The 24,742-nt window shown below is 35.1% G+C and overlaps 1 protein-coding gene and 1 long non-coding RNA gene across 2 annotated transcripts; one reads left to right on the top strand and one right to left on the bottom strand.

Annotated features, from left to right (window-relative positions):
• The first annotated feature begins 298 nt into the window (after positions 1 to 298).
• On the top strand, positions 299 to 12,767 carry LOC132737173 (uncharacterized). Its single transcript, XM_060724423.1, has 6 exons — positions 299 to 700; positions 1,124 to 1,384; positions 1,620 to 1,752; positions 2,097 to 2,281; positions 10,453 to 10,591; positions 12,672 to 12,767. The coding sequence occupies exons 1-6, from the start codon at positions 368 to 370 to the stop codon at positions 12,743 to 12,745; spliced, it is 1,125 nt and encodes a 374-aa protein (XP_060580406.1). The 5' UTR covers positions 299 to 367; the 3' UTR covers positions 12,746 to 12,767.
• Positions 12,768 to 21,497: 8,730 nt separating this feature from the next.
• On the bottom strand, positions 21,498 to 23,116 carry LOC132737172 (uncharacterized). The gene is made up of 2 exons (XR_009626694.1): positions 22,427 to 23,116; positions 21,498 to 21,991 (listed from the first exon to the last, which is right to left on the bottom strand). It is a non-coding gene; the product is annotated as an uncharacterized LOC132737172 (long non-coding RNA).
• Positions 23,117 to 24,742: the final 1,626 nt, after the last annotated feature.

Raw genomic sequence — 24,742 nt, forward strand, 5'->3', positions numbered from 1 at the left:
ATTCAAACTTTCATAATACTTAATCGTATCGGCATTGTCCACCGTATCCCCCAATGACGTCATCCAAGGGCGACAACTTGAATACGGTCTTAAATGAAAGGGTCTATAGAAACAAAAAAAAAAAATCTGTTCCTACACTACTATTTAGTGTTGTATTAATGCGGTGGCATAGCATTTTTCTCAAATGCAATCTTGTTGTTTTTGTTCCCGCAAGTTAATTCTGTAAATAATTCATTTGATGGAGAATGTTTGAGTTTTAAACTTTTATTGTCAATGCTAAACAGCTGAGCCATAAAATTAAGGATTTATATATTCTTTGCAGAACAATGTAGTGACAGAACTTGGAATAGCTGAACATCCGTGGCAAATGATGGTAAGTGTTCGTCAAGGCACTGGACATCCGTTTAACATTCTCTCCGGCATCCTTGAAGTAACGTGCTCTGATGGCTGGTTCAACTTCTCTGACCTTGCTTTCTCTCACACAGGGATTGGTTATATACTCGACTTCAACATCACATATCCGACTCAGGCTGAGAACTTTAGACTAGCAACGGAACCATTTCGCATTGCTGAACGAAAGTTGAAGATTAACATCTATGAGGCAACAAGTGGTGATATTACTACAGATAGCCAGTTTTACATAATGCTCAACCTACTTGACTCTGAAACTTCTGAGACCATCACTGATATCAGCTGGAGGGTAGGTTATTTTGTTTATTAGACAATTCTCAGATTGAAGTTTAAACACATATTATATTTAGTAAATAACTGCAGAATCTCGTAAAGGGCTAAGGTATGTTTTGGGTCGATTTTGGCCCAAAATATTGAGGAAATTAAATATTGAATATATTAAATAAATAATTTAATGTCAATTGACAAAACAACAAATATGCAATTAAAAACTGACGTTCCTTTGTATGGCAGCAACATAGATGACGTCACAGATGACGTCAATCATCCTCTAATGGTCACAAATGTAATAAATATATGTATATAAACAAGAACATGAAATCTATCTCAATTCAATAAGTTAGTTTGTGTAAACTTATTCTCCTTAAATATTTTAAGTGCTATAGGATGTTGTGTCTAATACCATTATACATCTATATTAACTTTATTACAGAATCATACCTGGACAGCCAGTGTGTCAATGATATCCCCTTCCAATTACGCTACTTTAGGTGGCACAACCACCATGTCATTTGACACATATACCGGACGTGTGATGTTTCCAGACCTTTTGTTTACCGGTTTTGGGTTTTTTTGTCTGCAATTCAGGGTTGTGTCTGATCCCCCTGACTACAACATGACCATGAAACACAAAATGATAATAAAGCACCCAAAACATATTGACATGATTGTTGAAGAAACATACGGAATGATGGTAATTAACAATTAACATTTACTTTAAAAAGTTATAAATCTTGAATTCACATGCTAAAATTCTTTTACAAGTGATGTTCATGTTATTTCTTTTCTCAACAACCTTTTGATAACACTATCACATAAAAGTTGGTAAAAACCAGAGTATCTCCATTTACTTACCATATATGTAGCTTTTAAGAATTTAATTTTGTTTTCATTAAATTTAATTATTCTTTTCCTATTGTATTATTCAGGTGAAGTTCAATGTAGATTTTAATGAAGTGCTACCAGATGTGGACAAGCATGATGCGTTTGAGCAGATGATTCTGACAAATAATGCAAATATGTTGCCAGACGTACTATTTTCTAACGCATCTATATATGAAGGTCTGCAATATTTAAGTGCATATATAGCTACCCGAACCATTATGCCCCCCCCCCCCCTCCAAAAAAAAATGAACGTATAATGTCACATTCTATCTAGTATAATAACTTGTAACTTATCTCCAACATTCTTATTATGCTGTAATGATAAAATTATAAAACTACTTCTACTTTAAGTCGCTATTAATTTAAGTTCTAACAGGAAATGTCAAGAATTTAGTTGTAATGTCATATAAATGTTGAGTTCTGATCCAAGTACCTCAAAGTACAGTCTAAATTAGTGACAATGAAAAATGAATAATATTTATTATATCTAACTTATGACGAAACTTTTGTTTTGTTTTCAGGCAGTATTGTGGTGAATTTTACGATGTCCGGATTATCGTCCGACTTAAATTCTACGGTCTACAGTCTTTGCGAGATCATTTACAATGAAACGTCATATGAATTCTACAGTTACTCACTTAAACTGTCCCCCTACATGATCGTCAAAAATGAGACATATGAATTTGAATATTTCTGTGGCAAATTCGTAAGTGTTCATTTTAATTTGTCACATTTTAGATTTTATTTATCATATTTTACAACCTGGGTCTCTTCCTATAATTATCCAGAATTATGGTTGAAACGTTGACTTGCTCAGATGAATTGTTCTACATATGTCTAGGGTAACTATATATAAAGCGTGTATGTGAGCAAAATCAATTTTTAAGTATTGAATGGGTGTATGTTAGCTCCCCTTACTGTATTCTATGGGCATCGAAGGAACAGTTTTATCCCCCCTGCTATAAAATTGCTGGGGCATATAGTGTTAACAGTTTTATCCCCCCTGCTATAGAATTGCTGGGGCATATAGTGTTAACAGTTTTATCCCCCCTGCTATAAAATTGCTGGGGCATATAGTGTTAACAGTTTTATCCCCCCTGCTATAAAATTGCTGGAGCATATAGTGTTAACAGTTTTATCCCCCCTGCTATAAAATTGCTGGGGCATATAGTGTTAACAGTTTTATCCCCCCTGCTATAAAATTGCTGGGGCATATAGTGTTAACAGTTTTATCCCCCCTGCTATAGAATTGCTGGGGCATATAGTGTTAACAGTTTTATCCCCCCTGCTATAAAATTGCTGGGGCATATAGTGTTAACAGTTTTATCCCCCCTGCTATAGAATTGCTGGGGCATATAGTGTTAACAGTTTTATCCCCCCTGCTATAAAATTGCTTGGGCATATAGTGTTAACAGTTTTATCCCCCCTGCTATAAAATTGCTGGGGCATATAGTGTTAACAGTTTTATCCCCCCTGCTATAAAATTGCTGGGGCATATAGTGTTACCCTGTTTGGTCATTGCATCATCAGCGGTTTTCGTTCATTATCTTGGCAACAGTTGCACACATACAACTGTAATTTGACATATGGATATACCATAGAAAAATGCAGGTCAAGTTCAAATTTGTTCATGGTTCAATGATTAGTTACCCTTATGAGTGATGACCCTCTAACTTTGAAAAAAAGAAAGAAGAAATGTTTCCATTCATTATCTCCCCAACAGTTGTACACATCCAACTCAAATTTGACATATGGATACACCAAAGGAATGCACAGGTCATTTGAATTTGGTCATGGTTTGATGATTTTTGACAGAGTTTTGCCAATTTAATTTTGAAAAAAAAAAAATTCAGTTTCTGTCCATTACCTCCCCAACAGTTGTACACTTTTAACTGAAAATAAGTAATTAATGCACAGGTCAAGTTCAAATTTGGTCATGGTTTGATGATTTTGGACAAAGTTCTCTCTCTTTTGAACATTAGAAAAAAAAATGAATTTTTATGCTCCCCGAAAAATTTCGGGGGAGCCTATAGTCGCCGCCTTGTCCGTCTTTCCGTCCGTCCGTCCCCTTTTCTTGTCCAGGACATAACTTTGAAACAACAAGAGGTATCAACATGAAACTTTGTAGGGAGATAGATCTCATTGAGTAGGTGTGCAGTGCACAGGAACCGTAACTCTGCCTTGCCTAGTTTTTGAATAATTCCCCTTTGTTTATTTTACACTTTGAAGTTTGTCCGGGACATAACTCTAAAAGTATAAGAGGTATCTACATGAAACTTTGTAGGTGGATAGATCTCATTGAGTAGGTGTGCAGTGCAAAAGACCCGTAACTCTGCATTGCCTAATTTTTGAATTATCCCCCTTTGTTTATTTTACACTTTGAAGTTTGTTCGGGACATAACTCTTAAAGTATAAGAGGTATCAACATGAAACTTTGTAGGTAGATAGAGCTCATTGAGTAGGTGTGCAGTGCACACAAACCGTAACTCTGCCTTGCCTAATTTTTTAATTATCCCCCTTTGTTTATTTTACACTTTGAAATTTGTCCGGGACATAACTCTAAAAGTATAAGAGGTATCAACATGAAACTTTGTAGGTAGATAGAGCTCATTGGGTAGGTGTGCAGTGCACACAAACCGTAACTCTGCCTTGCCTAATTTTTGAATTATCCCCCTTTGTTTATTTTACACTTTGAACTTTGTCCAGGACATAACTCTAAAACTATAATAGGTATCAACATAAAACTTTGTAGGTATATAGATCTCATTGAGTAGGTGTGCAGTGAACAAGAACCTTAACTCTGCTTTGCCTAATTTTTGAATTATCCCCCTTTGTTTATTTTTACACTTTGAACTTTGTCCGGGACATAACTCTAAATGTATAAAAGATATCAACATGAAACTTTGTAGGTAGATAGATCTCATTGAGTAAGTTTGCAGAACTGTAACACTGTCTTGCCTACTTTTGGAGTTATTGCCCTTTGTTCATTTTGACACTTTGAACTTTGTCCGGGACATTACTCTAAAATTATAAGAGATATCAACATGAAAATTTGTAGATAGATAGGTCTCATTGGGTGGAAGTGCAGTGCTAAAGAATCATTACACTGCCTTGCCTTATTTTGAAGTAATTGCCCTTTGTTTATTTTTAGCTCACCTGTAACAAAGAGACAGGGTGAGCTTTTGTGATCGCTTTTCGTCCGGCGTCCGTAAACTTTTACTTTAAATGACATCTCCTCATAAACCGCTGAGCCAATTTCATCCAAACTTCACAGGAATGTTCCTTTGGTGATCACCTTTAAAAATTGTTCAAAGAATTTAATTCCATGCAGAACTCTGGTTGCCATGGCAACAGATAGAAAAAACTTAAAATATCTTCTTTTAAAAAACCCAAAGAGGTAGAGCTTAGATATTTGGCATGAAACATCTTCTAGTGAGTGTCTATCAAGTTTGTTCAAATAAAAGCCCTGGGGTCAAAATTGGCCCGGCCCCAGGGGGTCATTGATTTTCCCTATATGCATACAGTAAAAACTTAAAAAATCTGCTTTTTAAGAACCTAAAGAGCTAGAGCTAAGATATTTAGCATGAAACATCTTCTAATGGGTGTCTACCAAGTTTGTTCAAATAAAAGCCCTGGGGTCAAAATTGGCCCCGCCTCAGGGGGTCATTGATTTTCCCTATATGCATATAGTAAAAACTTATAAAACTTCTTTTAGGGAACCCAAAGAGCTAGAGCTAAGATACTTAGCATGAAAGATGTTCTAATGGGTGTCTTCCAAATTTGTTCAAATAAGAGCCCTGGGGTTAAAATTGGCCCTGTTCCGGGGGTCATTGATTTTCCTTTTATGTGTATTGCAAAAGCTTTTTAAAAAAATCTTTTTTGAAAAAACCCAAATAGCTAGAGTTTAGATATTAAGCATGAAACATCTTCCAGTTAGTGTCTAAATAAAAGCCCTATGGTCAAAATTGGCCCTGCCCCGGGGGACATTAATTTTCCTTATATGTGTATCGCAAAAACTTAAAAATCTTCTTTGAATAAAAACAAATAGCTAGAGTTTAGATATTAAGCATGAAACACCTTCTAGTGTCTTCAAAGTTTGTTCAAATAAAAGCCCTGGGGTCAAAACTGGCCCCGCCCTAGGGATGTCATTGCTTTTAACTATATGTGTATAGTAAAAACTTAAAAAATCTTTTTTTTAAAAACTCAACGAGCTAGACCTGAGATGTTTAGCATGAAACATCTTCTAATGGGTGTCTACCAATTTTGTTCAAATAAAAGCCCTGGGGTTTAAACTGGCCTCGCTCTGAGGGCCTATATACAGGTGAGCGACTTCAGGGCCATCATGGCCCTCTTGTTACTTTTTGACTTTTGTCCGTGACATAACTTTAAAACTATTAGAGATATCAACATGAAACTTTGTAGGTAGCTAGATATAATTGGATAGAACTGCAATGCTTAAAGAACCTGAACAAAGCCTGGTCTAATTTTGGAGTTATTGCCCTTTGTTCATTTTTACACTTTGAATTTTACCTGGGACATAACTCTGATATCATCAGGAAACTTTATAGATAGATAGATCTCATTGAATAGAAGTGCAGTGCAAAAAAAACATAACTCCACTTTGCCTAATTTTGGAGTTTTTTGCCCTTTGTTCATTTTTTTTATACTTTCCTGTGTCCAGAACCTTCTCGGGGAGCATCACCCGGTTCAACCGGTTCTTGTTTAAAAAGTTTTTAAATTTAAAAAAAATAAAAATTCAGTTTCAGTTCACTATTATCCCATCAGTTGTACACAACTCAAATTACTATATGGATATGTAATAGCAATGAGCACAGGTCATTTGAATATGGTCATGGTTTGATGATTTTTGACAGAGTTTTGCCAATTTAATTTTGAAACAAGAGGGCCATGATGGCCCTGGATCGCTCACCTGACACAACCGCATCCAAGCAATGTCTTAAACAAGCATCATGACCAAGTTTGATGCGACTGAGTCAAACATGTGACCTATAGTGTGTTATAAAGATTTTTCCATATTTGGGCAATGTGACCTAATTTTTGACTGGACACAACCCATATTCAAACTTGACCTAGAAATCATCAAAACAACCTTCCTGACCAATTTCCAGGAAATTTGGATCAAAACTGCAGCCACTAGAGTGTTAAAAAAAAATTCTATTTTTAGCTCCTGTGACCTAGTTTTTGACCGGACATGACCAATCTTAGCACTTGACCCAGAAAACATCAAAACAACATTCTTGACAAATTTCCAGAATATTTGAATCAAAACTGCAGCCACTAGAGTGTAAACAAGCTTTTTCTATTTTTAACTCCTGTGACCTAGTTTTTGACCTGAGATGACCCATCTTCGAACTTGACCTAGAAATCATCAAAACAACCTTCCTGACAAATTTACAGAATATTTGAATCAATACTGCAGCCACTAGAGTGTTAACAAGCTTTTTCTATGTTTAGCTCCTGTGACCTAGTTTTTGACCGGAGATAACCCATCTTCGAACTTGACCTAGAAATCATCAAAACAACCTTCCTGACAAATTTCAAAAATATTTGAATGAAAACTGCAGCCCCTAGAGTGTTAACAAGCTTTTTCTATTTTTAGCACCTGTGACCTAGTTTTTTACCGGATATGACCCGTCTTCGAACTTGATTTAGATATCATCAAAACAACATTCTTGACAAATTTCCAGAATATTTAGATGAAAACTGCAGCCACTAGAGTGTTAACAAGCTTTTTCTATTTTTAGCTCCTGTGACCTAGTTTTTGACCAGACATGACCCATCTTCCAACTTGACCTAGATATCATCAAAACAACCTTCCTGACAAATTTCCAGAATATTTTAATCAAAACTGCAGCCACTAGATTGTTAACAAGCTTTTTCTATTTTTAGCTCCTGTGACCTAGTTTTTGACCGGAGATAGCCCATCTTCGAACTTGACCTGAAAATCATCAAAACAACCTTCCTGACAAATTTCAAAAATATTTGGATGAAAACTGCAGCCCCTAGAGTGTTAACAAGCTTTTTCTATTTTTAGCACCTGTGACCTAGTTTTTTACCGGACATGACCCATCTTCCAACTTGATTTAGATATCATCAAAACAACATTCTTGACAAATTTCCAGAATATTTAGATGAAAACTGCAGCCACTAGAGTGTTAACAAGCTTTTTCTATTTTTAGCTCCTGTGACCTAGTTTTTGACCGGACATGACCCATCTTCCAACTTGACCTAGATATCATCAAAACAACCTTCCTGACAAATTTCCAGAATATTTGGATGAAAACTGCAGCCACTAGAGTGTTAACAAGCTTTTTCTATTTTTAGCTCCTGTGACCTAGTTTTTGACCTGAGATGACCCATCTTCGAACTTGACCTAGATATTATCTAAGCAACCTTCCTGACAAATTTCCAGAATATTTAGATGAAAACTGCAGCCCCTAGAGTGTTAACAAGCTTTTTCTATTTTTAGCTCCTGTGACCTAGTTTTTGACCGGAGATGACCCATCTTCGAACTTGACCTAGATATCATCAAAACAACCTTCCTGACAAATTTCCAAAATATTTGGATCAAAACTGCAGCCACTAGAGTGTTAACAAGCTTTTTCTATTTTTAGCTCCTGTGACCTAGTTTTTGACCCGACATGATCCATCTTCGAACTTGACCTAGATATCATCTAAACAACCTTCCTGACAAATTTTCCGAATATTTGGATGAAAACTGCAGCCACTAGAGTGTTAACAAGCTTTTTCTATTTTTAGCTCCTGTGACCTAGTTTTTGACCGGAGATAACCCATCTTCGAACTTGACTTAGAAACCATCAAAACAACCTTCCTGACAAATTTCCAGAATATTTGTATGAAAACTGCAGCCTATAGAGTGTTAACAAGCTTTTTCTATTTTTAGCTCCTGTGACCTAGTTTTTGACCGGAGATGACCCATCTTCGAACTTGACCTAGATATCATCAAAACAACCTTCCTGACAAATTTCCAAAATATTTGGATGAAAACTGCAGCCACTAGAGTGTTAACAAGCTTTTTCTATTTTTAGCTCCTGTGACCTAGTTTTTGACCGGAGATGACCCATCTTCGAACTTGACCTAGATATCATCAAAACAACCTTCCTGACAAATTTCCAGAATATTTGGATGAAAACTGCAGCCTCTAGAGTGTTAACAAGCTTTTTCTATTTTTAGCTCCTGTGACCTAGTTTTTGACCCGAGATAACCCATCTTCGAACTCGATCTGTATTTCATTAAGACAAACATTCTGACAAAGTTTGATGATGATCCAATCAAAACTGTGACTGCTAGACTGTTAACAACCCAATTATTAGAGTGTTAACAAGCTTTTTCTATTTTTAGCTCCTGTGACCTAGTTTTTGACCGGAGATGACCCATCTTCGAACTTGACCTAGATATCATTAAAACAACCTTCCTGACAAATTTCCAGAATATTTGGATGAAAACTGCAGCCTCTAGAGTGTTAACAAGGTTTTTCTATTTTTAGCTCCTGTGACCTAGTTTTTGACCCGAGATAACCCATCTTCGAACTCGACCTGTATTTCATTGAGATAAACATTCTGACAAAGTTTGATGATGATCCAATCAAAACTGTGACTGCTAGACTGTTAACAACCCAATTGTTGACGACGCACGACGCACGACGCACGACGCACGACGACGGACGCCGGACATAGCCCCATCACTATACCTCACCTTGACCACTTCGTGGTCAGGTGAGCTAAAAAAAATAAAAAAAAAAATTTCAGTTTCTGTCCATTACCTCCCCAACAGTTGTACTTTTCACTCAAATTAAGTATATGGATATGGCAAATAAATGCACAGGTCAAGTTCAAATTTGGTCATGGTTCGATGATTTTGGACATAGTTCTCTCTCTTGTGAACATTAGAAAAAAATTGAATTTTTTAAAGTTTTTTAACTTTGAAAAAAAGAGAAAAAAAAAATCAGTTTCAGTTCACTATTATCCCAACAGTTGTACACAACTCAAATTAATATATGGAAATGTCATAGCAATGAGCAGGTCAATTTCGAATTTGGTCTTTTGAAACAGTTATCCCTCTTGAACATTGAAAAAAAAAAGGAGAAATTTTAAGTTTCCATACATTATCTCCCGCAACAGTTGTACAGTTTTAAGTCAAATTTGACATATTGATACATCATAGGACTAAGCAGGTAAAGTTTGAATTTGGTCATGGTTCAATGACAATGATTTTGGACAAAGTTCTCCCTCTCTTTTGAACGTTCGAAAAAATTGATATTTCCAGTCTTAGTTTTGTGGAAATGTATGTATAAGGTTATAATCGCATGTGCCGGTAATTAATCAGAAAATACAAGTTAAGTTCATATTTGATTTTTGAACTTAAATTTTCAGTTCCTGCTCTTACTTTTTATAGGAATGTATGTCCAAGGTTGACCTTGCATGTGCTAATTTCTTACCAGAAAATACAAGAAAGTTCTACTTTGGTCATGGTCAGATATTTTTGACAGTTATCCCCCTTGAACTTGGAAACAATTTAAAAAATCTCAATTTCGACGGTAATTATTATCTCAGCTACAAATATCCAATATGCAAAAGGTTAACACTGAATAGTTTCAGGGACTTGAACTAATAGTACAAAAATGGTTTGTGTTAACATTGAATAGTTTAAAGGCCTTGAACTTAGAATAAAAAAATGATACCTGCAAACAAATTTGGAACTAAATTTTATCATAACATTTGAAATTTTGGCTGCATGTGTGGGTATTTGTGGCGGCATGACAACACATTTCTAGTTGTGCCAGCATTCATAGAGATAATCCTGATAATTTATAATTGTTTTATTGACCAATTTCAGCCTGATGACAAGGAGGAGGAAGGTGGAATGGAATTAGTCGTGAAAGTTACCGTTGTTGTCATACCGCTCCCTATCGTGGGTGTGGCCTTATTCCTTTTCATCTGGAGATGTAAGGTCAAACCTAAAACCCAAACTCATGGTAGGTATCAGCATGCCAAATGTTTGTTTAAAACAGCAGGCATACAGATATTGCATGAAAAAAAAAAAAACATATTAAGTAACTCATTCGATCATTCAAGTCATATTAAGTACAAGCTGTCAAAATAGATTACCCAAAGTGTTTTAAAACTTGTTAGTAATTGGGTAGAAATATGATGATGGAAGAGAAAATTGTGTCATCTTTTTCATCAAATGGTGATTTGGGTTGATTTTTTAAACTACAAACATAATTTCTTCCTGTTTGTTTTCTATTTAAAGTCTAGAAGCGTCACGCAATTTATTATACATGGATTGCATCTGAATAGTGGTTGGTCTTTACATTTTTTTAGTTTTGCTGTTTTTATTTGGCTTATGTCATTTCACCGAGCATTGACTTTCCATAGCAACCATTGATAGCAAACCCTAACAGCCCGTAGACACTGACTTTCGATAGCAACCATATAATTTCACAGTAACCACTGTCTTTCCATAACATCCATAGTCTTGTTATAGCAACCATTGACTTTCCATAGCAACCAGTGCCTTTCCATAGCAACCATAGACTTCCATTGCTAACAGTGACTTCCTATAGCAACTATTGACCTTCCATATTAATCATTGACTTTCCATAGCCACCATTGTCTTTCCATTGACTTCTATTCAATATTGCAACCAATTTGAGTCTCCATAGCAACCACAGACTTTCAAAGCAACTGTAGGTGCAGCAACCATTGACCTCCATAACAAACAGTGACTTTAAATAGCAATATTAGTGTCTCAAATAGCAACCATTGACTTTCCAAAACAACTGTTTGCTTTCCATAACAATCATTGACTGCCATAGCTACCATTGACTTCATAACAGCCATTGACTTTTCATAACAAACTGTAAATCTCTATAGCAACCGGTAACTTCTATAGCAAAAATTGAATTTCCATTGCAACGAGTAAATCTATAATAGACTTGTTTTGCAACCAGTGACTTTAAAAGCAACTAGGCTTGGCTTTCACTAACTTTCTCAAACTGAGACAAATCTCAACCTATGATTGTCTCAACAGTGACTGAGGTTCTTACTCACTTGAGAAAAATCTCAAGATGGCTTTCACTTAACTTTTTCTCAGCACTTAAGATTTGTCTCAACTTTTTTTCTAAAGACATAGCATCTAATAACTTCCATAGCAAACAGTGACTTTCCATTGCAACCAATGCCTTCCATAGCAATAAGGGACTTTCCATAGCAACCAGTGTCTTTCCATAACAACCATAGTCTTGCTATAGCAGCCATTGACTTTTTATAGCAACCATTGGCTATCCATAGCAACCATAGACTTCCATTACAATCAGTGACTTCCTATAGCAACCAGTGGTTTTCCATAGCAACTGTTGTCTGTCCATGGCAACCTTGACCTCTATTGTAACGATTGACTTTCCATAGCAACCACAGAACATCCGGTAACACTGCAGCAACCATTGACTTCCATAGTAAATAGTGACTTTAAATAGCAATTAGTGTTTCTCATAGCAAACATTGACTTTCCATAGCAAAACATTGATTTTCCATAGCAGCCGTTTGCTTTCCATAAAAAACCATTGACTTTCATAGCCACCAGTGACTTCATAGCAGCCAGTAATTTTTCATAGTTAACTGTAATTTTTAACCAGTAACTAGTTAAATAAACATTGAATTTCCATAGCAAACAGTGAATCTACCAATGATTTCTTTAGGAACTATTGTTTGCCCATAGCAATCATTATTGTTTTTACCCGTGCACTATTTCAGATTTCATTATGAACTTTGTTATATCAGTTTAAGATTTAGATTATATATCTGCTTTTGTTTATACATGTAGTTTGCAGTATTACTTGTTTCTTTTCATGAAGAATATTTATATTCAAGTGAGCAATATAAGGGCCATCATGGCCCTCTTGTATTTGATTACAGCGCTTAAGTTTCATACAGAATAATTACAACTTAATTGTCCAGGCAGCTTAAGCGTAAATGAAAATTTGAGATAAAGCATGTTGAAGGCAAATCATATTATTAAATATCTAAATGATAATATATTTTCCCCTTTTTCAGACGTGCGGTCGGTTACCCTGGGTACCCTTCATAGTAATGCTGAACAGTCGGTTACCCTGGGGTACCCTGCATAGTAATGCCTGAACAGAATCTTGAAACACTACCTGTTCTGTGAAGGTTCTTCCGCAGGTTTCAGTGGTTCTCGACCGCCTACTGCAACTGGTATGATTCCCTTGCTCGAGGAGAGACCGCTGTCATCATTCTCAGTGAGAGTCAGTACGCCGGATCCAATGCAAAAGGGGACAGTCAATGATGGCTCTATAGAGGATGACAATAACATTTCACCACTACCTCCGTCTTGTGAAACCCCTGTGATGTATCTAAGGAGCCCGAGTCCAAATTCGTCACTAGGAAGAGAAAGCCCACTTCCGCCTGTTGGCAGTGATTACACCACAATTAATGTCACCTACGCCCCATTGGCAGCTACCAAGCCGGAAACTAAGCCAAAGGAAAAGATCGAGTGAACTAATTGGAGGATTTCCTATGTATAAATAATGATATGTGCTACTTGAAAATAACATGACATGTAACAGTTGCCACGCTTAAAGGCAATAGGAGACACTAAAATATGGACAAATTTCATCTAGACTGGAATATCATGTTAAGATTTCCATTTTATTTTACTTTATTTTGGTTTTTACTTTACTAGATAGAAACGCGGAATACACATGACTAGAAACTATGAGAAAAAGTGTTAATAAATATTTCTGATAAATGATTTACGAATAGAACTTGAAAATGTTAGAAGTTTATGATTTTTTTTTGTGTATCGTGTTGTTATTAACAGTAAAATTTTCTTGATAACTGTTTTGTTATTTCAACTGAACACCTACATATTGTGAATTGATAAAATTAGAAATGAGCCGCGTCACGACAAAACCAACATAATGGGTTTGCGACCAGCATGGATCCAGACCAGACTGCGCGGAGGCGGAGCATCCATGCTGGTCACAAACCCATTATGTTGGTTTTGTCGTGACGCGGCTCAAATTAATTTGAAAACTAACAAATAACACCATATCATCTCATCATAATTATATTTTGATTCGACAAAAGCATTAAATGATAAATTGAATTGTACAAATTTATAAAATTGTTTGTTACTAAAGCTAGAAAAAGTCTTAAGGTATTAGCACCCTAATGCATTACCTCCGCTTTGAAGAGTATTCAAATAGGCTAGAACTACTGTTAACTACATTGAAAATGAGGGCCATGGGTTCAATCCCCAGAAGGGTCAACTTTTTTTTTCTTTCTTTTTTTCTTTTAACATTATTTATGTATCTCTCATGTCCCATTTGGAAAGAAAAAAGTGTTTAATTTTGATTTTTTAATTTATATAGGTATTTATTGGCTAAATTATGCTAAATCTAGTAATAAATATGGTACCTGATATTTTCAAAGTGTAATATAATCAAAACTAGACGGTAAAAGTATTTCATATTTTACAAGATCAACCAATATACTTTTTTAAAAATTTAGGGAAACTTTGAAAACAGGCACTAATTTGAGTAAATTTTAAGATTTTTTTTAAATTAGGCTCCCTAAGTAGAAAAATGGTCAGACACGTGGTAAAAATGGGTGGGGTAGGGTAACATTTTTATACAGATTTCATAAATTTTAAGTAGAAACCATAATTTTGCTTATGTTGATTGTTAGCTGAATGGTACTATTTGTTTCTTACCAAAAATTAATGGGAAAACATTTTTCATTAGAATGTTATTGCAGATTATTTAAAGGTTCCTCATTTCTAAAAAAGGGCCCTCATAACATCCTAGCTTGAGTTCAGAAAAGTGGCCATAACTTGATTTCCATACGGTAAACTTTGTTTAAATTTTGCATACAGGTGTACTTTAAGGTACATGTATACATCTGACCTAGCTATGATGTCAATTTTTTAGTTCCTGACAGTGCCCATTAGGGTCCTAATACCTTAAATTGAGTCATTGCTTCCGGATGTGTTTATGTTCCACAACATTTTAATTTTGTTATTTTTTATGTGTTTTACAGTATTGGCATTACTGTGAATAGTTTATTTTTACAAGTACAGTTAAAACTCACTATTAAGACCACTGACGGGACTGAAACAAAGTTAAGTCACAATTTCGGGATTGTCTTGATAGTATAGAGGATATTATTATCAAGGCATATATAATTTATTACCTAAGTCTAGTTTAAGGTCAAGGTCATACTTAAAGGTCAAGTGTAAAAAGTCTACATTTCGTGTCGGCTTTATAACTTTTAAACCGCCGATTTTTTTAAAATAACTGCACAATTGATCACCATTATGAGACAATGTGCATCCTTTAAGGTCAAGGTCCCACTGAAAGGTCAAATTTTTACATTTGGTTTTTGCACCATAACTTTTAAACCACAAAAAAATTTAAATAGGTGTGGCAAAAGTGATAACCCTTATACGAGACAATATGCAGAGCGCAATAATTGGTTTGCTACCCCCAAGGTCAAGGTCCCACTTAAAGGTCGAATGTTCAAAAGTCTACATTTCGTGTCTGCTCCATAACTTAAACCTCTGAAAAAATTTCAAGTAACTTGGTACAAGTGATCACAATTATGTGGCAATGTGCAGAGCACGATATTGGTTGCTTAACCCAAGGTCAAGGTCACATTTAAATGTAAAGTGATAAAAAGTCTACATTTGTGTCCGCTCCGTAATAGAAAGAGCATCGAAACACGAGGCTATCTGATTTGTACGAGGGGGCGTAACCCCCGAGTATTAATCAGATTCCCGATTGTTTTGATGTTTTTTCTCTTTTGTATCATAGTCAAACATTAAAACACATTCCCTGTTGTCACAATATGAAACCCCAGGTAAAAGTAACCAATGAACGAGCATCTGAATACGATATTTCTGTCGCTTTCCTCTTTCTCTTCCGTCACAATAAGTAAACCCCAGCAAAAATGAGCCAATCAATGGGCATGCTCTGGAGTGCGGGTAACTAATACCTGCACTCCAGTTAACGCACTGTGCATGTATATGTATACGATTTAACTCTGACACATTTTCAACAGAAAGGTCCCCAAACTATGATACAAATAACATTTAAACCTTTGCAATGTTTTAAGATAACTTAGCAGAAATTATCACCATTTGCAAAGCACAATAATCAAGTCACAACCCTTAAGGTCAGGGTCACACTCAACACCGTAGGGAACGTGTTACAGTATCGCGTTTTCCGGTTACAGTATAGAATTTTCAAAATGGAGGATTATTTGTGGGGAAGACAGATATGTGATTTTATTCCGGTCCGCAGTACATGTAGTTAGGTTTCTAAAAGATGTTTTTTGTGCTTTACTCGTAAGGAACTGAATACGGTATCTAGTCATATATATTTCTTCAAACCCTGCACCGAGATTTATCTCTATATTCTCTCGTAAATATGCAGATCTGACAGATTGAATCGGGAGACCAACGCATTTTTCTCCCATTCCGACGTTATTTAAGCATGCCTAAAAAAGTAAACCTACCAAACGTTATTCCTTTGTGTTAAGAAATGTTTATAAAAGTAAACGACCAGTTTGACCTATTTTCCTGTTCGTCAAATGCGTTTGAAAAAATAAACAATGTTAATTACAGTATAGAGCGAGGTGATCGAATTTTGCAGGGTTACAGTATAGACCAAGCGACTTTGATCCGATTTTGTTACAGTATATACCCAAATTTCGGTTACAGTTTAGATACTAGCCAAATTTCAAATAAAATTCGTGTATGTATTAAATTATTTTTATGAAATAACCCATACCTTTCTATTTTATATATTTATGAAGGGTTGTATTACATTTTTTCTTCAAACAAAAAGTAATTATAGTTTGCTATTTTCCTTATTTTAAGTACTTATATTCAGATTGAGACTGTTAGCAGAATAAGTAATGTCCTTAGTAAGGACTGTTTTCACAACAACAACAGTAACTGTTAGAGAGAAGAAAAATTATTGCTTGGTTTCATTACACATTAAAATGCCTGTTAGTAATAAAATAGAGAAAAACAGATTCCTTAAAGAAAGTCAAACACGGAAAAATAAAAATGTTGCAGGCTCGATTTGATCAAATCTGATCATGGACGGTACTGGTAACTGCAAGCTACCGTCCACGCCTCCTAGCACCGGCTCCAGCAAAATTTATCATTTGACATAAACTGGTAAACTTTAGATTTTTTTAAAAACATCTGTAGATGTGTTCATATGGCGGTATCATGTAACCTTCAATGTGACACGTTAGTGCCATTCCACAAAAAGCGGCTATATTATCCCCTAGGTTAGTAATTGCGTCTGCCCTAACGAGAATACAATGGGTGGAAACAAAAAAAAAAATGAATTTTGAAAGGGGGATCGGAGGTTTTATGAAGCCTGCACACCACAGATCTAGCTGTCAAAAGACACAACTAAAAGAGAAGGCAACATACCCTAAGGGTGATTAAACAGTATTCAAGTGAGAAATACTGCAACCTTTAAAACTTTTAAAAAGGGTTGTTATTCTTGGTTTTCTTGGATTTTAGGTTTTACCGACAATAAGGTCATGTGTGAAACCAACAATAAGGTCATGTGAAAACATTTCTTGGCTTAACTGTAAAGAAAGACCACAGATACCCCTTTGTGAAACATTTCAGGACACGAGCGGGCACCTGACTAGAACCACCGACCTTCCATAAACTAGCTTGATAGATTCCTCACATACACAGAATCCAACGTCATTCGTAGCAGTAAATGAAAGATGATTTAAAGTCGGCGACCTTAACCCGACCCTGCCAAATATTATATACCTCCACCAGGCTCTATGGAAAAGATATTGTTAATTGTCTGACCTTAATTTATACTCTATATCTTTCAGTATTATTTTCCTTTTCAGAAACATGAAAACTTCTATTACAGGATGAACTGAAATAAAAAGAAACTACTTTTAATTTAATAATGACAAAATAATCTTCACTTTAACAAAGAAACATTCGAAATGACGCCAGGGTCATAATTTTGATTTGAATGCTTTTTGGTTCGAGAGAAGAAGGGGTTTTAAAACAATTGCCTTTTTTAAAAATCTACATTTTTGTTTTTTTATCCCAGATTGCGACTGAAACCATTTGAACAACTTTGGTAGAAATCATTGTAAATTTCATCAAATTTGATCAAGCAGTTACTGAGCGGATAAGATTGGACACGCATGTGTACGACAGACGGACAAATAGCCATCGTCCAAATAAGCTCACCAGTTGAGTTGAGATTTAAAAGTCTATGTATCATTCATACATTTTACCAAGAATATAAAACAAGAGGGCCATGATGGCCTTGAGGTCGCTCACCTGTATATAGCCCCCCCCCCCCCAACGTTGCAGGGCCAATTTTAACCCAAGGGCTTTTATTTGCACAAACTTGGTAGACACCCATAAGAAGATGTTTCATGCTAAGCTCTAGCTCATTGGGCTTTTTAAAAGAAGATTTTTTTAAGTTTTTACTATACACATATAGTTAAAAACAATGACAACCCTGGGGCCGGGCCAGTTTTTACCCCAGGGCTTTTATTTGAACAAACTTTGTAGACACTTCCTAGAAGATGTTTCATGCTTAATATCTAAACTCTAGCTATTTGGGTTTTTTCAAAGAAGATTTTAAGTTTTTGCTATACACATATAAGGAAAATCAATGACCCTCGGGGCGGGGCCAATTTTGACCCCAGGTCTTTTATTTGAACAAACTTTGTAGACACTCACTAAAAGATGTTTCATGCTTAATATCTAAAACTCTAGCTATTTGGGTTTTTTCAAAGAAGATTTTTTTAAGTTTTTGCTATACACATATAAGGAAAATCAATGACCCCCGGGCGTGGTGCCAATTTTGACCCAGGGCTTTTATTTGAACAAACTTGGTAGACACCTATTAGAACATGTTTGATGCTAAATAATCTTAGCCATAGCTCTTTGAGTTCTTTAAAAGAAGATTTTTTAAGTTTTTACTATATGCATATAGGGAAAATCAATGACCCCCTGGGCGGGGCCAATTTTTGACCCCAGGGCTTTATTTGAACAAACTTGGTAGACACCTATTAGAACATGTTTTTGATGCTAAATATCTTAGCCATAGCTCTTTGAGTTCTTTAAAAGAAGATTTTTTAAGTTTTACTATATGCATATAGGGAAAATCAATGACCCCCCTGGGGCGGGGCCAATTTTGACCCCAGGGCTTTTATTTGAACAAACTTGGTAGACACCTATTAGAACATGTTTGATGCTCAATATCTTAGCTCTAGCTCTTTGAGTTCTTTATAAGTTTTTACTATATATGCATATAGGGAAAATCAATGACCCCCCGGGGCGGGGCCAATTTTGACCCCAGGGCTTTTATTTGAACAAACTTGGGAGACACCCATTAGAACATGTTTCATGCTAAATATCTTAGCTGTAGCTCTTTGGGTTCTTTAAAAGAAGATTTTTTAAATTTTTACTATATGCATAAAGGGAAAATCAATGACCCCCTGGGGCAGAGCCAATTTTAACCCCAGGGCTTTTATTTGAACAAACTTGGTAGACACTCACTAGAAGATGTTTCATGCCAAATATCTAAGCTCTAGCTATTATGTTTTTTTTTAAAGAAGATATTTAAAGTTTTTTCTTTCGGTTGCCATGGCAACCAGAGTTCTGCATGGAATTAAATTCTTTGAACAATTTTTAAAGGTGACCACCAAAGGAACATTCCTGTGAAGTTTGGATGAAATTGGCTTAGTGGTTTATGAGGAGATGTCATTTAAAGTAAAAGTTTACGGACGGACGGACGCCGGACGAAAATTAAGCGATCACTTCGTGACAGGTGAGCTAAAAATATCGAGGTCTAAGCTGTAACCGAAATCTGGGTATAAACTGTAACAAAATCGGATAAAAATCGCTAGGTCTATGCTGTAACCTTGCACAAATCACCTCGCTCTATACTGTAGCATTGTTTATTTTTTCAAACGTATCTGACGAACAAGAAAATAGGTTCAACTGGTCGTTTTCTTTTATAAACGTTTCTAAACACAAAGGTCTAACGTTTTGTAGGTTTACTTCTTGTAGGCATGCTTAAATAATGTCGGAATGGGAGAAAAATGCGTTGGTCTCTCGATTCGAATTTTCAATCTGTCAAATCCGCACATTTATGAGACTTTAAAGAGATGATACTGCGGTGCAGGGTCTAAAGAAATATATGACTAAGTACTGGATCCAGTGCCTTACAAGAAAAGCACAAAACATCTTTAAGAAACTAAACTACTTGTAGTATGAACGGGAATAAAAAGTCACCTATAATCCGGCACCCTATAATCCTCCATCTTGAAAATTCTATACTGTAACCGAAAAAGCGATACTGTAACCCTACGGTGCTCGAAGGTCCAATGTAAACACATCTATTTTTCATGTACGCTTTATAACTTATTGAAAATTCAAAAGTTTTAACATTACTTAATTGGCACAAATGATCCCCACCATGAGACAATCTGCAGAGCACAACATCCAGATTGCAAGGTCAAGGTTATATGTTCTCCATAACTTTGACTTTATTGAAGATTTTAAATAACTTGGTACAAATTCACTGCGAAGAGGGATTTATCAGTCCTTCAGTTTGCCTTGTTACACTTTGAAATTTGTTCGAGACATAACTCTGAATATTAACATAACTTTGTAGATCTTAATAAAAGGAAGTGCTGTGCAAAGAACAGTAACTCTGCCTTGCCTAATTTTGGAATTACGTATGTATAGCACTTTGAACTTTGTCCGTGACATAACTCAGAAACTACAAGAGGTGTACTTTTCTTTGTCCAAGACCTATTCGGGAAGCATCACACGGTTCAAACAGGGTCTTATTTTGAGAATGTACGCAGTATCATGTCATTTTTTCTGGAAATTTTTCGTACAAAATTTAATGAAAAAAGAACAAAGGTTAAAATATAGTTTTGAAACAGATTCTACAAAGAATTAACTTCCAGTCGTCTGAAACTTTCAGTTTAATCGACAATCTTTCAATTTCTGTAAAATTAATGCCGGGTGTACACACTACTAGTATCCAGATTCCAAATGGCGTTAAACCCGGAACACTGTCAAGAAAGGGAAAAGTTGTGTCAAGTCATTTGGAATATTAAAACAATGACATCTTCTTTGCAAAAGAAATTAAATTCAAAACTTCTGAATTTTTACATGGCTCGTTTTTCTTTAAAATACCGGTTGATAAAATTTTGAGGATGCGTACCAAGGGGGTCATTCCATGCGCGCGCATCCTCAAAATTCTGATACTGCTTTTTGAACAAAAACGAGTCATGTAAAGCAATCAGAATAGATTTGAATTTAATTTCTTTTGCAAAGAAGATGTCCTTACTTCTAGTTTTGATATTCCAAATATCTTTACCTAAGTCTTCCCTTTCTCGTCAGTATTTCGCGTTGAATGCGATTTTGATTCTGGATACTGCATACACCCGGGGATGAAATGTTATAGAAATTGAGAATTTTTGATTAAACTGTAAGTTTCACACAGCTGGAAGTTATTTTATTGTAGAACATGTTTCATTAATATATTTTCAATCTTTGTTAATATTCCTTTATACGAAAAATGTCTTAAAACGAAGTTTTTACAGGAAATAGACATTATGATACTGCGACTGTAGCGTACGCTCTCAAACGTACACATTTATGTGTTATTGATTGTGCCCACACTTTTTTCGAAGCAGTTTAAGTTCATCATGGGATCAAATGGATAACACTGGAGAGATAATAAAAAGATGATTAAAATAAAAATAAGATTCAAATCCTGTGATAAAGTATGCTGCCTTAAAATGTACATCCTAAAAAAAGGTTTGAGGTTAATATTTTTCAATAAATTTGTTTATTTACTCATTTATGTAACACTGTATACTGATAAATTTTTTCGTACACTGCATAAGTAACTTTTTATAGTCAACCTGCATACACTATATTGTATCTACTTGTGAATGACTAATCAATTATTCCACAAGTAATAAACATATATCTAGAAAACAATTCACAACAAGACTTAATATCAAGTTTTCGAACAATTTTTTGCGACCATTGCCGCTATTCTTTTTGGTCTTTTCGTGAATAGACTCTACCGAATACATTTCTTCTGAGAGTTCAGCATTGTCAAGACGTCCCTTGCACCTCATTAATCCCTCTTCGTCGCTGTAGTGCAAGATTATTTGGCCTTTTGGACCTTATTGAATCTAGTTCCTCCTTAAAATTCCTTCTTTGGCACAATTTTATCAACATTGTTTCATGAGTCATGCAAGCAGTTTAACCTTTAATGTGGTTGTTTCCCCAACATTCGTATGGTAAAAGACTGAAACACAAATAAACACTTATAAGTATGACTAAAAGGTAACAGACTAGCTAATTAGGATTACACTTATGATATTATGCTAATGTACCTTTAAGTATTAATTGACAAATGTGAATATCAATAGAACAGTCCTCCTTGTTACGTATTAGAATAAAGCGTTTACTTTAAAACAACAATTCACAAAAAGGAATATACAAAATACATATAAGAAATGCTATTTGAAACAAACTTTAAGCTTCTTCAGTCTCACAGTGCTTGTAATCTTACAAAAACAAAGGTTCGAAAATGCACTGGTGCGAATAACATAAATCGCGAAAACTAGTGACCTTATTTTCTGCAAGAATTCTCAATGCTTACAAAAATCCATAAAAATTTAACAATAATCTTAATACAAAGATAATAGACAATTCTATCATATTCAACCATAAAACTTACACTGTGTGGGGCTATAAGACTAAATTTTGCCTTTGAAATATCGTGAATAATTGCGGAGCGCAAAACGTTACTAAAACCAGAAAAGATATAAAACTACCGAAAAGAAAAATATACAACACCAAGAACATTCTAGTAAAAATGCGGAACCCAAAGGGATACTTTGACTGTAAACTTAATGCTTAATGTTCTGGTTAAAATACACTTGTGTCCGTCCGTCTGTTAGCAATTTGGTTACATAGAGCATAACTTGAGTTCCATTTGGCCCACAATATTCAAACTTCATAGGATGATTGTCCATATTGGGTTAAAAGACCCCTATTGATTTTTGGGTCACAAGGTCAAAGTTCAAGGTCACTATTATCTTAAAACTGAAAACAGTAAGTATTTAAGTTCTAAGTTTAATGGTGATACAATAATTAAAGGAAATATTGAACAAATTATCTCACAAGATATATTTATAGGGTATTGCATAAAAGGGAAACAACTTTTTCCTCTTCTTGTCGTTCGCCCTTCTACAACGTCACCCCAGCCACAGCGATGAAATGTGCAGTATTCCGGAGGGCCTCAAGGTTCCCGTAGAACCTTCATTTAAGAAAATAAATGTATGTCGATTATGTCAAGACAACATAAAGACGACACCGGCATGTGATCTAAGTATTATTACTTGACTTATTATACGAAGCGTCATACCTCTTCACTTGAACACAAGTTTGAATGCCATTGTGGAAAATGAGAATTGAAAGAGAAATATTGCCCATAAATTTCGTATTAATGACCTCTTATTCAGGAGTTCAGTGCTTTAATATGCACTAGCAAACCTTCGTGCACCTATAACGATTATTTATCAAAATAAACTAATTACTATTCTAAACTAATGATTAACCTTTCAAGTTATTTATGGAGTTGTTGAATACCAATATAATATATTCTTTCTTTATTGATTTTGCCCTACGCAGAATACGCACGAAATATGCAACATCCGTTTCAATGGAAAATTCGTTTCGTAAAACTGCATAAATGCTCATAGGCAAAAAAAAACTCGTATGGTTATAATCTTGTATAAAGTAAGGTGAGAAAGTAAATTTCAGGGTGGTTAAAAAAGGAAATATATCTTGATTTTGAGTGAAATGTGCTATAATATAGCAGGGTTTGAAGTAATATGATCACGAAGGCCGTATGCCTACAAACATTTGAACAATGCCTACTTCTGTTATGGACAAGCTTTGTTAGACTTAGCTCGAATGGAGAATGGAGTGCAGGGAAACGCCCTTCAAGGAACGACATCTGAACGACATATCGTGCTATATGTATAACACAAAGCAAACAAAATCAAGATGTTTTACCATTCTATAGAATATATACATCTACGTGTTAGAATGGAAAATGTCTTGATTTTGTTTGCTCTGTGTTATACATATAGCACGATATGTCGTTCAGATGTCCGTAGGCCTACGGCCTACGTGATTATATTACTGCGCATCTAAACTCCATTCCGTGTTATATTATAGCACAGTTCACTCAAAGTCAAGATATATTTCCTTGTTTACCGCCCTGAAATTTATTTTCTCACCTTTAATTACTTTATACAAGATTCTTATCATGCGAGTTTTAAGAACTTGTTTGCCTAAAAGCATTAAGGTCGTTTTACGATACGAATTTTCCATAGAAACGGATGTTACATTTCGTGCATACGCATTCTGCGTAGGGCAAAAGTTATAAAGAAAGAATATATAATATCGGTATTCAACAACTTCATAAACAACTTGATGTTATGTGAAAGATTAACTATTAGTTCAGAATAGTTTATCTTGGTAAATAATAGGTGAACGAAGGTTTGCTAGTGCATATTAAAGCGCTGAACTTCTAATTAAGAGATCGTTAATACGAAATTTATGGGCAATGTTTCTCTTTCTTTTCTCATTATCCACAATGACATTAAAACTTGCGTTCAGAGTTATGATGTTTCGTATATGTCAAGTAATAAATTAATACTCAGAAAAGAAAAAAGCACATTCCTATTCAGTGTAAGGACCATCTCAACGATGTCCGATCGTCCTTCATATTGTCTGGAGAAGAATTCGCGACAAAATCGGCATACATTTATTTGACTATAAAAGTTAGTTATTTTAAAATGCAATGTGCGAAAAAAATTATCAGTTTACGATGTTACATAAATGAGTAAACAAATTTAATAAAAATATCAAAGATCTAAAGATGTACGTTTAAGGGAGCCTACTTTATCACAGGATTTGAATCTTATTTATATTTTAATTATTTTTTTATTATTTTTTGTTTGCCAGTGTTATCCATTTGATT

Source organism: Ruditapes philippinarum, unplaced genomic scaffold (genome assembly GCF_026571515.1).
Source record: "Ruditapes philippinarum isolate M1 unplaced genomic scaffold, ASM2657151v2 ctg13491_1_1_1_1, whole genome shotgun sequence".
NCBI classification, from domain to species: Eukaryota; Metazoa; Mollusca; class Bivalvia; order Venerida; family Veneridae; genus Ruditapes; species Ruditapes philippinarum.